The sequence below is a fragment of the Zonotrichia leucophrys genome, chromosome 28 (assembly GCF_028769735.1).
Source record: "Zonotrichia leucophrys gambelii isolate GWCS_2022_RI chromosome 28, RI_Zleu_2.0, whole genome shotgun sequence".
NCBI classification, from domain to species: domain Eukaryota; kingdom Metazoa; phylum Chordata; class Aves; order Passeriformes; family Passerellidae; genus Zonotrichia; species Zonotrichia leucophrys.
In genome coordinates, this window is record NC_088197.1 from 4,079,409 (window position 1) to 4,092,169 (window position 12,761).

Below are 12,761 nucleotides of genomic sequence, written 5' to 3' on the forward strand. Positions count from 1 at the left end.
AAAAAACCTAATGGCTAACACTTTTGTGAAGTGTTTTTCTAGAGGATGAGATGCACTTAGATTATGTTTTTCTCTATAAAAAAATTTTGTTATTTTGAGTTTTATTACAACCTTTTTGTTTCCAACACTGCCACAAAAGCCATCTCCCTCATTTTATGCCTTCTAAAGTAGCTGAGCTATCTTAGGTGTGAAATCTCCAAGAGTTGATGAGAGCTGGCTCCAAAAAACTCTTAATTCAGGTGGGAGTGGGAAGAGATCCTCCAATATCCAGGTCTTTAAAGCTCATCCCAAATCCCTGAATAACACAGATACAAATAATATCACTTTTAAATCCTATAGGGAAAAGCTGGATATAAATCCCCAAAAATCCTGGGAATATTCCTGATTTTCCCTCCAATATCCAGGTCTTTAAAGCTCCTCCCAAATCCCTGAATAACACAGACACAATATTCCATTTAAATCTCCTTGCTGGGGCATTTCCCCACATTCCTCACTGTAAATTTTGATTTTCCACCTCCAAAATTCCCATTTTTCTCCTCATCCCCCTGGAATTTCTATTGGGAAAAGCTGAATGTCAAACCCCAAAAATCCTGAGAATATTCCCATAAATTCCTGCTTTTTTCCTCCAATATCCAGGTCTTTAAAGCTCATCCCAAATCCCTGAATAACACAGATACAATAATAAATTTTTTAAATCCTATAGGGAAAGGCTGGATGTAAATCCCCAAAAATCCTGGGAATATTCCTGATTTTTCCTCCAATATCCAGGTCTTTAAAGCTCCTCCCAAATCCCTGAATAACATACAATAATAGATAATAAAGATAATAACACAGATACAATAATAAAATTTTTAAATCCTATAGGGAAAAGCTGGATGTAAATCCCCAAAAATCCTGGGAATATTCCCATAAATTCCTGCTTTTTCCTCCAATATCCAGGTCTTTAAAGCTCATCCCAAATCCCTGAAAAACACAGCTACAATAATAATATCCCTTTTAAATCCTATAGAGAAAAGCTGGATGTAAATCCCCAAAAATCCTAGGAATATTCCCATAAATTCCTGTTTTTCCCTCCAATATCCAGGTCTTTAAAGCTCATCCCAAATCCCTGAATAACACAGATACAATAATAAAATTTTTAAATCCTATAGAGAAAAGCTGGATGTAAATCCCCAAAAATGCTGGGAATATTCCTGATTTTTCCTCCAATATCCAGGTCTTTAAAACTCATCCCAAATCCCTGAATAACACAGACACAATATTCCATTTAAATCTCCTTGCTGGAGCATTTCCCCACATTCCTCACTGTAAATTTTGATTTTCCACCTCCAAAATTCCCATTTTTCTCCTCATCCCCCTGGAATTTCTATTGGGAAAAGCTGAATGTCAAACCCCAAAAATCCTGGGAATATTCCCATAAATTCCTGATTTTCCCTCCAATATCCAGGTCTTTAAAGCTCATCCCAAATCCCTGAAAAACACAGCTACAATAATAATATCCCTTTTAAATCCTATAGAGAAAAGCTGGATGTAAATCCCCAAAAATCCTAGGAATATTCCTGATTTTCCCTCCAATATCCAGGTCTTTAAAGCTCATCCCAAATCCCTGAATAACACAGATACAATAATAAAATTTTTAAATCCTATAGGGAAAAGCTGGATGTAAATCCCCAAAAATCCTGGGAATATTCCCATAAATTCCTGATTTTCCCTCCAATATCCAGGTCTTTAAAGCTCATCCCAAATCCCTGAAAAACACAGCTACAATAATAATATCCCTTTTAAATCCTATAGAGAAAAGCTGGATGTAAATCCCCAAAAATCCTGCAAGCTCTGGTGACTCTGAGCTGGGAATATTCCCATAAATTCTTGATTTTCCCTCCAATATCCAGGTCTTTAAAGCTCCTCCCAAATCCCTGAATAACACAGACACAATATTCCATTTAAATCTCCTTGCTGGGGTATTTCTCACTGTAAATTTTGATTTTCCACCTCCAAAATTCCCATTTTTCTCCTCATCTCCCCAAAATTTCTATTGGGAAAAGCTGAATGTCAAACCCCAAAAATCCTGGAAGTGCTGCTGACTTTGAGGTGGGATTATCCCCCAAATTCTTGCGATTATTCCCTCAAATTCCTGCTTTTTTTTTTTTTTTATCCCCCAAATCCAGGTCTCCAAAGCATCCTCGGAGCTGATGAATTACTGTGAGCAGCATGCTCGGAATGATCCTCTGCTGGTGGGAGTTCCTGCTTCTGAGAATCCCTTTAAGGACAAAAAGCCCTGCATCATCCTATAGCCGTGGATCCTTCCGGAAGGAATTTCCCCATCCAGCCTCTGGATCCAGGCTCCTCCACAGCTCCACCTGCACCCAGGGGTAAAAAACTCAACGCTGGCTTCAAACAGAACTTCAAAAAAAATTCCTGAGAAAAACAAAAAAAAAATCCAAGAAAAACAAAAAAAAATCCCAGAGAAAAACAAAATAATACCCCAAAAAAAAAGTAAATTTGGAAGTGGGGATTTTTAGGGAAAGGGTGGCTGCTTCCTGGAAAGGAAAGGGGGATTAAGGATTGGAATCAGGATTTTAAAATTTACCCAAGGGTTGAGGGAGGAAAGGAAGGTGGGGAGGGGATTTTTTTAATTGGGATATTTGGATTTGGGAAAGGGGTGGAGGAGGAGGAGGAGGAGGAGGTGGGGTCATTCCCAGTGGGATGTGAGAGCTGGACCTGGATCCAATCAGAGCCAAAAATCAGCAGGAATTTCCTCTGGAGAAGGGGTGAGCTGGGAACCATTTTGTAAAAAATCAGTACAAAAAAAAAAATAAAAAACAAAAAAAAAAAAACCCCAAAATCCCCAAATCCAGCTGGAAAAATCCCAGTTGGGAATGGCCAAAGGGAGGCTGGGGAGGCTTTTCCCTGCATCCCACAGCTGTGCTGGGATCCAGGGATGGCCCTGCAGGGCAATTCCCAGCTGGGAGAGAGCCCAGGAGGAATTTTAGGGATCCCCAGGGATGGGGGACGTCGGGATCTTTGGGGGTCTCCCAAATTCAGGGAGGGAGGGAAAGGAAGGAGCTTCCTTGGTGCATCCAGAATCTTGGAAAAATCCAATTTTTTGGGGGAGTTTCAACCCGAATCAGCAAATTCCCAGCGTTTCCCATCTCCCTTTTCCAACACTGGAATTCTTCCCATTAAATCCAGGGCTTGGGAATTGTCCAGGGAGGTTTAGGGCAGGTGGGGAAGGGGAATGGAAGGATCAGTTCTGTTCCCATCCCTTGGGAATCTGGGACTGGGATTGAACTGGGAGGGCTTGGATCCCACTGGGATGGGCTGGCGTGGAGGGGAGAGCAGGGAAAATGGGAACAGGAAAAGGGGATCTGGAAAAATGGGAACAGGGAAAGGGGATCTGGAAAAATGGGAGCAGGAAAAGGGGAGCTGGAAAAGGGGGAGATAGAAAAATGGGAGCAGGGAAAGGGGATCTGGAAAAATGGGAGCAGGAAAAGGGGATCTGGAAAAATGGGAACAGGGAAAGGGGGATCTGGAAAAATGGGAGCAGGAAAAGGGGATCTGGAAAAATGGGAGATAGAAAAATGGGAACAGGAAAAGGGGATATGGAAAAATGGGAACAGGAGAAAAATGGGAGCAGGGAAAGGGGATCTGGAAAAATGGGAACAGGAAAATGGGATCTGGAAAAATGGGAGATAGAAAAATGGGAACAGGAAAAGGGGATATGGAAAAATGGGAACAGGAAAATGGGATCTGGAAAAATGGGAGATAGAAAAAGGGGAGCAGGGAAAGGGGAGCAGGAGAAGCTTCCATGGAGCCCTTGGGTGGATGCTCGGGAGAACTCCAGGAATTCCACAAAGTGGGAAAAGGACAAATCCAAGGATTTGGGTGCAGTGTCCAATCCCTATCCCTGTCCCAGGGCCCATCCTGGTGCTCAGCAGCTCCTGGGAGACATTCCCAGAATCCCAGAATCCCAGAATCCAGAAAAGATTTCCCAAAACAACCAGAGGCAGAGCCAGGATTCCCAGGTTTTTGGGAAGAGGAGGGATAAAAACAACCCAGGCAGAGCTGGTGGGAAATCCTGGGAGTTTCCCCATTCCCCACAAAGCTTTGGATCGAGTTGGGAATGCCAAGGATGGGGTTGGGAATGCCAGGGATGGGAATGCCAGGGATTGGGTTAGGAATGCCAGGATTGGGAATGCCAGGGATGGATTTGGGAATGCCAGGGTTAGGAATGCCAGGGATTGGATTGGAAATGCCAGGGAGGGGGTTAGGAATGCCAGGGTTAGGAATGCCAGGATGGGTTAGGAATGCCAGGGATGGATTTAGGAATGCCAGGGATGGATTTGGGAATGCCAGGGATTGGGTTAGGAATGCCAGGGATGGGGTTGGGATTAGGAATGCCAGGGTTAGGAATGCCAGGGGTGGATTTGGGAATGCCAGGGATGGGGTTAGCAATGCCAGAATTAGGAATGCCAGGATTAGGAATGCCAGGGATTGGGTTGGGAATGCCAGGGATTGGGTTGGGAATGCCAGGATTAGGAATGCCAGGATGGGGTATGAATGCCAGGATTAGGAATTCCAGGATTAGGAATGCCAGGATGGATTAGCAATGCCAGGACCCCATCACGGGGCAGGGAGCAATTCCCATGGGGAAGGAATTTGCAATTCCCTGGATTCCCGCTGAACCCTCGCGGCCCAAACCGGTGCTGCTGGGAGGGGTCAGCGGTGCTGGAGCTGCTTTTCCAGAGGCTGATGGAATTCCCAGGGGGCTCCTGGCCCCTCCCGGCTGCAGGAATGTCGCCGTTCCCTGTTTTCTGTCATTTGCCTTTGCCACGTTCAACCCTAAAGCTGTGCGGCTTTTCCTGGGAATGCTCCCCGAATTCCAGAGCTCGGGAATGTCCCCCCATCCCTTGGGGGGGAGCAGAACAGGGAAAACCGGGATATTTTCCCAATAATTTCCCTCCCTGTCCCTCAGCCCCGGCAAAGCCTTTATTGGAGGGTTTGATCCCGAATCCCGAATCCCGAATCCCGAATCCCGAATCCCGAATCCCGCTCCAAGCTCCGCCCGCCGGGATTCCCGAGCCCAGCCCGGGATTCCTCCTCCAGGAGGGAATTCCCTCTCGTCCTTAATCTCTCGGGCAGTTCCAGCCTTATTTTTCTACTCCAGATCTGATTCTTCCTCTGTGTTCGAGACCAGAGCTTGGTGCTATCCTTGGAGCCGGGGCTGGAGCCGGGAATTCTTCCTCCTCCTCCTCCTCCTCCTCCTCCTCAGGGGCTCCAACCCCTCCATCCCGGGAGGATCCCGAGGGATGGGAATCCCAAGGGATGCTGGGTCAGATATTTTGGGGTCTGGGTGCTTTGGGGGGGTCGCTCTGCCTCCCCCATGCCGGGGTCCTGCCCGAGCCAAAGCCACGCTGGAGCCGGGAAATGGGAAAAGGGAAATGGGAAATGGGAGAAGGGAAAAGGGAAATGGGAAAAGGATCTGGGAAAAGGGAAAAGGATCTGGGGAAAGAGAAATGGGAGAAGGATCTGGGAAAAGGGAAATGGGAAATGGGAAAAGGATCTGGGAAAAGGGAAATGGGAAAAGGATCTGGGAAAAGGGAAATGGGAGAAGGGAAAAGGATCTGGGAAAAGGGAAAAGGGAAAAGGATCTGGGAAAAGGGAAATGGGAAAAAGGGGTTGGGAGAAGGGAAAAGGATCTGGGAAAAGGGAAATGGGAAAAGGGAAATGGGAGAAGGGAAAAGGATCTGGGAGAAGGGAAAAGGATCTGGGAAAAGAAAAATGGGAGAAGGGAAAAGGGAAATGGGAAAAAGGGGTTGGGAGAAGGGAAAAGGATCTGGGAAAAGGGAAATGGGAGAAGGGAAAAGGATCTGGGAAAAGGGAGAAGGGAAATGGGAGAAGGGAAAAGGATCTGGGAAAAGGGAAATGGGAGAAGGGAAAAGAGAGATGGGAAAAGGATCTGGGAAAAGGGAAAAGGGAAATGGGAAAAGGGAAAAGGATCTGGGAAAAGGGAAATGGGAAAAGGGAAAAGGATCTGGGAAAAGGGAAATGGGAGAAGGGAAAAGGAGCCAGGAAAAGGGGCAAGGAGCAGGGAAAAGAGATAGGAGAAAGGAAAAGGGATGGGAGAAGGAAAAGGGATGGGAGAAGAGGTTTGGAAAAGGGAAAAAAAGAGTTGGGAGAAGGGAAAAGAGATTGGGAAAAGGGAAATGGGAAATGGGAAAAGGAGCCAGGAAAAGGGACAAGGAGCTGGGGGAAATAGGGGCAAGGAGCAGGGAAAAGGGGTTGGGAGAAGGGAAATGGGAGATGGGAAAAGGGAAAACGGATGGGAGAAGGGAAAAGGGGCCAGGAAAAGGAGCAAGGAGCAGGGAAAAGGGGTTGGGAAAAGGGAAAAGAAGTTGGGAGAAGGGAAGAAGGGTTGGGAGAAGGGAAAAGGGATGGGAGAAGAGGTTTGGAAATGGGAAAAAGGAGTTGGGAGATGGGAAAAGAAGACAGGAAAAGGGACAAGGAGCTGGAGGAAAAAGGAACAAGGAGCAGGAAAAAGAGGTTGGGAAAAGGGATGGGAGAAGAAGTTTGGAAAAGGGGATGGGAGATGGGAAAAGGGAAATGGGAGATGGGAAAAGGGAAAAAGGATGGGAGAAGGGAAAAGGGGCCAGGAAAAGGAGCAAGGAGCAGGGAAAAGGGGTTGGGAAAAGGGAAAAGGAGCCAGGAAAAGGGGCAGGGAGAGGGAGAAAGGCCAGGGAGCATCTCCCAAGGGATCCCTGAATGCCGAGGGTCCCACCAGGAGCTGCTGGCAGGTGCTGGTGTCTCCATGGATGACTCATTTTTGTTGGGAAAAAAAAAAAAATCCTTTAATTTTTCTTTTCTTTTTTTTTTCTTTTTTTCCCCCCCACCTTTTTTTTTTTCCCCTTTTTTTTTTTTTTTTTTTTTCCCAGAATTTTCTCCTTGTCCGAGTAAATCCGTGCTCATGCCGTGGGTGTTTTTTTTGTATGGCAGAAATAGAAGTGCAGATTCCCCAGTAGTTGCTTGTACTTTGTTCAGTGCATTTGCCAAATCAGTTTATTAAAAAAAAAAAAAATTAAAAGGAAAAAAAAAAAGGAAAAAGGAGGAAAAAAACACCAAAAAAAAAAAAAAAAAAAGGGGGAAAAAAACACACAAAAAAAGACTTTTCAGAACTTTTTAAGTGCTGGAAGGGGGAGCAGGAGGAGCTGGAGCCCAGCTCCACAAAAGCCTTTTTTTTTGGGATTTAACCACATGCCCAGATCTGCCCGGCCTTTCTTTATGGGATGTGGTGAAGCCAGTGCCAAAAATAGAAATCTGGGAATAAAAGGGCCAGGGAAAGCAAACATTGCTCCTGTTCCAGTTTTCCTGCCCTCCCTGTCTCGGGGGATGGAGCCGGGACACCCCGGAGCCTCTGCAGCTCCCAAATGCCCCTTTTGATTTTCCCCCTCAAATCCTTTAAAAATCCACCTTTATTTAACAAAATCCCAATAATTCCTTTACTCTTTAACCCACATGGAATCCTTGGCTCTCCTCGTTTTCTCCTTCTCTCTGGTCTATCATTCAAATAATCATTAATTATTATTATTATTATTATTATTATTATTATTATTTGCCAAACTCTGATCTCGTTGCCAAACGCCAATCCAGGTTTTTTTTCCGGACTGTCCTTAGGAAGTGGTCGGTGTCTGTGCCGTAGGCTCCTCATCCGTCTGCAATTCCTGATTTTTTTTTATTTTATTTTTTGGGGTTGTTTTGTTGATTTTGCCCTTTCTCGTGTGCCATAGCCCCCAGCCCCTCCCCTCGCACCGTGTTTAATATTTCGTGGAATCGTTGTTCCCAAGTGAATGGATAACACAATAAAAAAGGCTCACTTTGCATTTTGCCAATTTGCTCTGCCTGCCTGTGCTGAGAATTCCGGGTGGGAATTCCGGATCCTCCCTCGGCATTCCCTTGTCCCCTTGGGATTCCTCTTTCCCAGCCCTTGGAGCTCCCTTTGGGATTGGGAATGATGATTCCCAGGAATTGCAGCCCCTCAAGGATCTCAGAAATCCCAAATCCTTGGGAATCCTCCAACTCTCAGGGATTCCCATTTCCCACCTCCTGGATGCTCAGATGGGATTGGGAATGCCAGTTCCAAGGAATTGCAACTTCTCAAGGGTCTCAGCTCAGAAATCCCAAATCCTTGGGAGCCCCTCCACTTTTTGGGATTCTCCTTTCCCACCCCCTGGATGCTCAAATGGGATTGGGAATGCCAATTCCCGGGAATTGCAGCCCCTCAAGGATTTCAGCTCCTCAGAAATCCCAAATCCTTGGGAATCCTCCAACTCTCAGGGATTCCCTTTTCCCACCCCCGTTCTCCCCATCCCTGCTGGCTCCTCCTGGGAATTCCTTTTGGGAATCTCCTTTTTCCCTGGAAATCTCGGGAGCCATCCCATCCCCATCCCACGGGGAAAAACCAAACCCAGCGCTGAATTCCTTCCCTTTTATTTCCCGTTCAAAGCGATCCCGGCCCGGCTGGAATCTGAGCGCGTCCTTGGAATGCGCCGCTCCCGCTGCAGCCGCGGGCCGGGAATTGTTGGGATTTTTCAGCGTCTGCTCCCAAAAACGCGGCTGGGAAGGGCGGGATGGACAGAGGGACAAACAGCAATTCCCGTGTCATTGTCCCCCAAGCCAGAATCCCAAATTCCCCCCCCAGTTCCCTTCTAAACCCGGAGGTGGCAGCGGGTGGCGGTGCCAAAGCGACACCGGCCGGGTGGCACCGGGCTGGCAGCGGCTAAAAATAACCCTCCCTCCTCCGCCGGGCTATTTTTAGCCTGGCTGCCGCTCTAATTAACTCCCGGCCGCCCTAATTAACTCCTTCCCCCCGGAGCCGCGGCCACCGGCACGGCGCGGGTGGCGCAGGGACAACCGCGGGTCCCCCCCGGTGCCACCGGAGCGGGGACAGCACCGAGGTCACCCCGCGACCGCGGAGGATCCCCCCCGTGTCCCCACGCGGGTGACACGGGGACACCCGTGACGCAATGGTGCCACCACGGTGACATCACGGGCGGATTTCCCGCTCCGGGCGTCAGCGGCGGGGGAGGGGAGGCGGCTCCGTGCCTCAGTTTCCCCCGATGTGCAGCGGGTTTGGGGGATCGGGGTGGGCTGAGCTGCCCCCCCAAGGGGGGGGGTTTGGGGTGGGCGGTGTCCCCTCGGTTTTGTGTCCCCGCTGTCGCTGCCAGGGTGGAGCCGCAGCCCCGGAGCCGCCGGAGCCGCCGGAGCCGCCCAGGCCAGACTCGTAAATCCGCGGCTCCGGCGGCTCCGGCCCTGCCCTGTCTGGCTGCGGCCGCCCCAGAGCCGGGAAGGGGCTCGGTGTCCCCGCCCGAACCGAACCCCCCCCCCCGTGTCACCCCCCTGGCGTCACACCGGGGTGACATTTTGCCCCCCCCCGTGTCACCGCCACCCCCCAAAAACCAAAACCCCCCCGTGTCACCCCCCTGGCGTCACACTCGGGGTGACATCTGCGCCCCCCCCCGTGTCACCGCCACCCCCCAAAAACCAAAAATCCCCCCCGTGTTACCTTTAAGGGGGTGCCCACCACCCACCCTGCACCCTCAGAGCTGTCTGCGACCTCCTAATTAATTATTAATTAGCTAATTATCGCTCAGGGTTTAATTACCGCGCGTATCCATGCGGGTGGTCCCGCTGGCTGGGTGGGCTCCGGGGGGGGGTCCTGAGGATTTTGGGGGGGTCTGGGGGGGTCTCAGCGTTCCCAGCCCCGTGACTCGGTGGCAGCCTGACACACCGGTCACACGAGCGGTGACAGCGGTGACAGCGGCGACAGGAACGGCCGCGTGACCCCGCCGTGCCTCATCAGTGAAACGAGTTGGGGCAGCCCCAGCCGCCCTCGGGCCCTTTCCCTTTGGGATTTTCCCAGGAACAGCGCGACCCCACCCCGAGCTGAGACCCCACAGCTGGGGGATCACACTTTGGGGGTGTTGGCACCGCTTTGTCCCCGCCAGGACACGGCGGGAGCGGCTGTCACGCCGTGCCTCAGTTTCCCCCGCAATCAACCCCCCAAAGGAGGGCAAAGGGCACACGTTCCCGAGGCACACGCGACACTCCGGGACGGCCACCGTGTCCCCAGCCGGGGCTGGCCGGTCGCTGTGTCCCTGCCCCGGCGGACGCCGTGTCCCGGGCTCGGGATCCGCCTGGCGCCGCTCCCGGGGCTGTCACCGGGGCCACCCCGGGTGACCCCGCGCGTGTGACGGGGACAGCGCGAGCTCGGGGGAGCCCCGCATGCACCGGGCCGGGGGCCGGGGAGCCCCCACTGCCCACAGAGGGGGGACCCCACCCCGGAGCCCACCGCCCTCACTGTCCCGCAGCCCTCGGGGCTCTCCGTGTCCCCACCCCCGGAGGACAAAGGGAATTCCCCACGCGGGACTGGGGCTCCCGGGGCTCCCCCCGCCCCCGCTGCAGCCCCCGGCCCGGTTCCCACGGTTTCTGCGCGGGTGGGGGAAGCTCCAGCCCCGAGCCCGGGGGGGGGGCAGTGCCTCAGTTTCCCACAGAGCCCGTGGGTGTTTTTTTTGAAAAAACCCTTATTCAGAGAAGGGTGGGGTGGGAATTTCTCCTCCTGCAGCAGCAGCAGCGAGGCCACACACGGGTGGGAACCCCCCGGCCCTATTAAAGGTGGAGCCCACCCCAGAGCCCACCCCAAAACCCACCCAGGAAGCGCCGATGCCGCTCCCGCTCCCTTGGGAACGGCTCCAGCAGAGCACAGGGAAGAGCAAACACCACTAACGTCAGACATTTTATTGCAAATAAATTTAATTCCTCGCTCGGTAGAAGAATAAACTCTGGAAAAGGTTCAGCTCAGGGTGTCCAAGTGCAAAAGCAGCACCCGGAGGGTGCAAGTCCATCCGTGCAGATGTCCGTAATTCATTGGAAAAAGCAGTTTGTGCACCAAAAAAAAAAAAAAAAAAAATTAAAACTCCAGCTCTCTCTGCAGTCCTCGCCTCCATCGGGTCCCAAAATCGCGACAGTTTCCAGCTCAGGGGTCACCCCCGCGCTCCGCAGCGCCCGCCTGGGGCTCCCCAGCTCCTGCACGACTCCTCGGCCGGCGGCTCCGGCCAGTGTCCATCGGGCTCCGGCCAGCGTCCATCGGGCTCCGGCCAGCGTCCACCCGGCTCCGGCCAGCGTCCACCCGGCTCCGGCCAGCGTCCATCGGGCTCCGGCCAGTGTCCATCGGGCTCCGGGCTCCGGCCAATGTCCATCGGGCTCCGGCTCCGGCCAGCGTCCATCGGGCTCCGGCCAGTGTCCATCCGGCTCCGGGCTCCGGCCAGCGTCCACCCGGCTCCGGCCAGTGTCCATCGGGCTCCGGCCAGTGTCCACCCGGCTCCGGCCAGCGTCCATCGGGCTCCGGCCAGCGTCCCGCGCCGGGCTCGGCCCGGCTTCGGCTCCCTCCATTCCCACCGCAGCCGCCGCGCTCCCCCTTCCTCCTCTCCGTTTCAAAAGAAAAATAAAATCGGTGGGTTTTGTGGGGCGTTGTGGGTTGGAACTGGCTGTTTCTCCCTTCTTTTTTTGTTTGGGTTTTTTTTTTCCTGCTGTTTAGGTTTGTTTTTTTTTTTTTTAAAGGGTTTTAATCCTTTCAAGTCCAGGCCGGGAAGGGCTCAGCGCTCCTGCAGACACACGAACGGCACCCACTGGTTCCTGTCGCGACTCTCGGCGCAGTAATTCGCCACCTCCGCCAAGCCTTGGCTCTTCCAGGCGTCCGTGTGCGGGTTCTGGGGGATCAGGAGGACGGGATTAGTGCCACCAGCGCCCCGACACGTGTCCCCGAGCCGCCCCGTCACCCTCCCCGGCCGCGTCACGGGGCCGGCGGCGTCACCCCCGTGCTCACCGTGACGAGCAGGCAGTGCAGGTCGCGGGGCTCGGAGTCCGCCTGCGGCTCGCCCAGGATGGCGGCCAGGCGCTGCATGCCCGACACGCGCAGGATGTGGATGTCGTTGTCGCAGCAGAAGGCCTGGATGAGCGTGAAGTGGATCTGCAGGGCGATGTCACCCTCGTCCTCCTCGTCCGTGGCCAGCACGCACAGCACCACGCTGTCCGGGTCCCTGCGGGGGCCAGGCGGGTTAGGGGAGACCGGAATAGCTCGGCATGGTGGAACCCCCTCCCGCGGACCTGTCACTCCTCTGTGTCACCCCCCTGTCGCGATATAAATGGGCGACAGACCCCCCCCCAAATTCTGTCTGGTCACCACCACCCCGTAAAACGCCCCAGCTTTGCGCTAAGCGGGTCGGGATGAACCTCGCCACACGAGCCAGACCCCCCCCCCGACAGAGCCATATCGCGATACTCACACATTCATCAGCTTGGCCGACTCGTAGACCCCCACGGTGAGGCGGTCCTGCCGCTGAGCCGCCACCAGCACCCGCTCCACCGCCTCGCTCACCGCCTGCATCCTGTCGGGAGGAACGGCACAGCCGGTGAGCGGCGACGGCGACAAACAAACACAGATTCCCCCTCCGAGCGCCCCGAGCCGCCCGCCACTTACTTGCTGCTATCGCAAGGCACCAGCTCCTCCAGGGTCATGGTGCAATTGTAATCCGCAGGAGAAGAAGGCAAACTCCAAGAGCAATAATCCCGAGCGCGGCTACAGCGGGGATATCGCGGAGATATCGCGGCGCTATCGCGATCCCCGGTCCCGCTCCGCTCCTGCCGCCGCTCCAGCGCGATCGCTCTGAGCCCCAGCCGCGCCCTGCGCCTCCTTTTATATCCTTCCT

The 12,761-nt window shown here is 52.9% G+C and overlaps 2 protein-coding genes across 4 annotated transcripts in view; one reads left to right on the forward strand and one right to left on the reverse strand.

Annotated features, from left to right (window-relative positions):
- Window positions 1–2,481, forward strand: part of GNG7 (G protein subunit gamma 7) — a 60,788-nt gene extending 58,307 nt beyond the window's left edge. For all 3 annotated transcript variants that reach the window (XM_064734159.1, XM_064734157.1, XM_064734156.1), the window contains one exon: window positions 2,169–2,481. In XM_064734159.1, coding sequence (XP_064590229.1) covers window positions 2,169–2,294 — 126 coding nt within the window. In that variant the 3' untranslated portion in view covers window positions 2,295–2,481. The remainder of the gene's footprint in view (window positions 1–2,168) is intronic.
- An 8,803-nt stretch (window positions 2,482–11,284) lies between these two features.
- On the reverse strand, window positions 11,285–12,714 carry GADD45B (growth arrest and DNA damage inducible beta). Its single transcript, XM_064734193.1, has 4 exons — window positions 12,533–12,714; window positions 12,339–12,440; window positions 11,879–12,092; window positions 11,285–11,762 (listed from the first exon to the last, which is right to left on the reverse strand). The coding sequence occupies exons 1-4, from the start codon at window positions 12,568–12,570 to the stop codon at window positions 11,649–11,651; spliced, it is 468 nt and encodes a 155-aa protein (XP_064590263.1). The 5' UTR covers window positions 12,571–12,714; the 3' UTR covers window positions 11,285–11,648.
- Window positions 12,715–12,761: the final 47 nt, after the last annotated feature.

What these genes read in the sequence shown, in the direction of transcription:
- GADD45B (XM_064734193.1), bottom strand. Translation starts at nt 12,570, where the DNA reads ATGACCCTGGAGGAGCTGGTGCCTTGCGATAGCAGCAA. An exon ending in GTGCCTTGCGATAGCAGCAA is followed by an intron (nt 12,441 to 12,532) that starts GTAAGTGGCGGG and finishes TCCTCCCGACAG; the next exon opens with GATGCAGGCGGTGAGCGAGG. An exon ending in TGCACTGCCTGCTCGTCACG is followed by an intron (nt 11,763 to 11,878) that starts GTGAGCACGGGG and finishes CTGATCCCCCAG; the next exon opens with AACCCGCACACGGACGCCTG.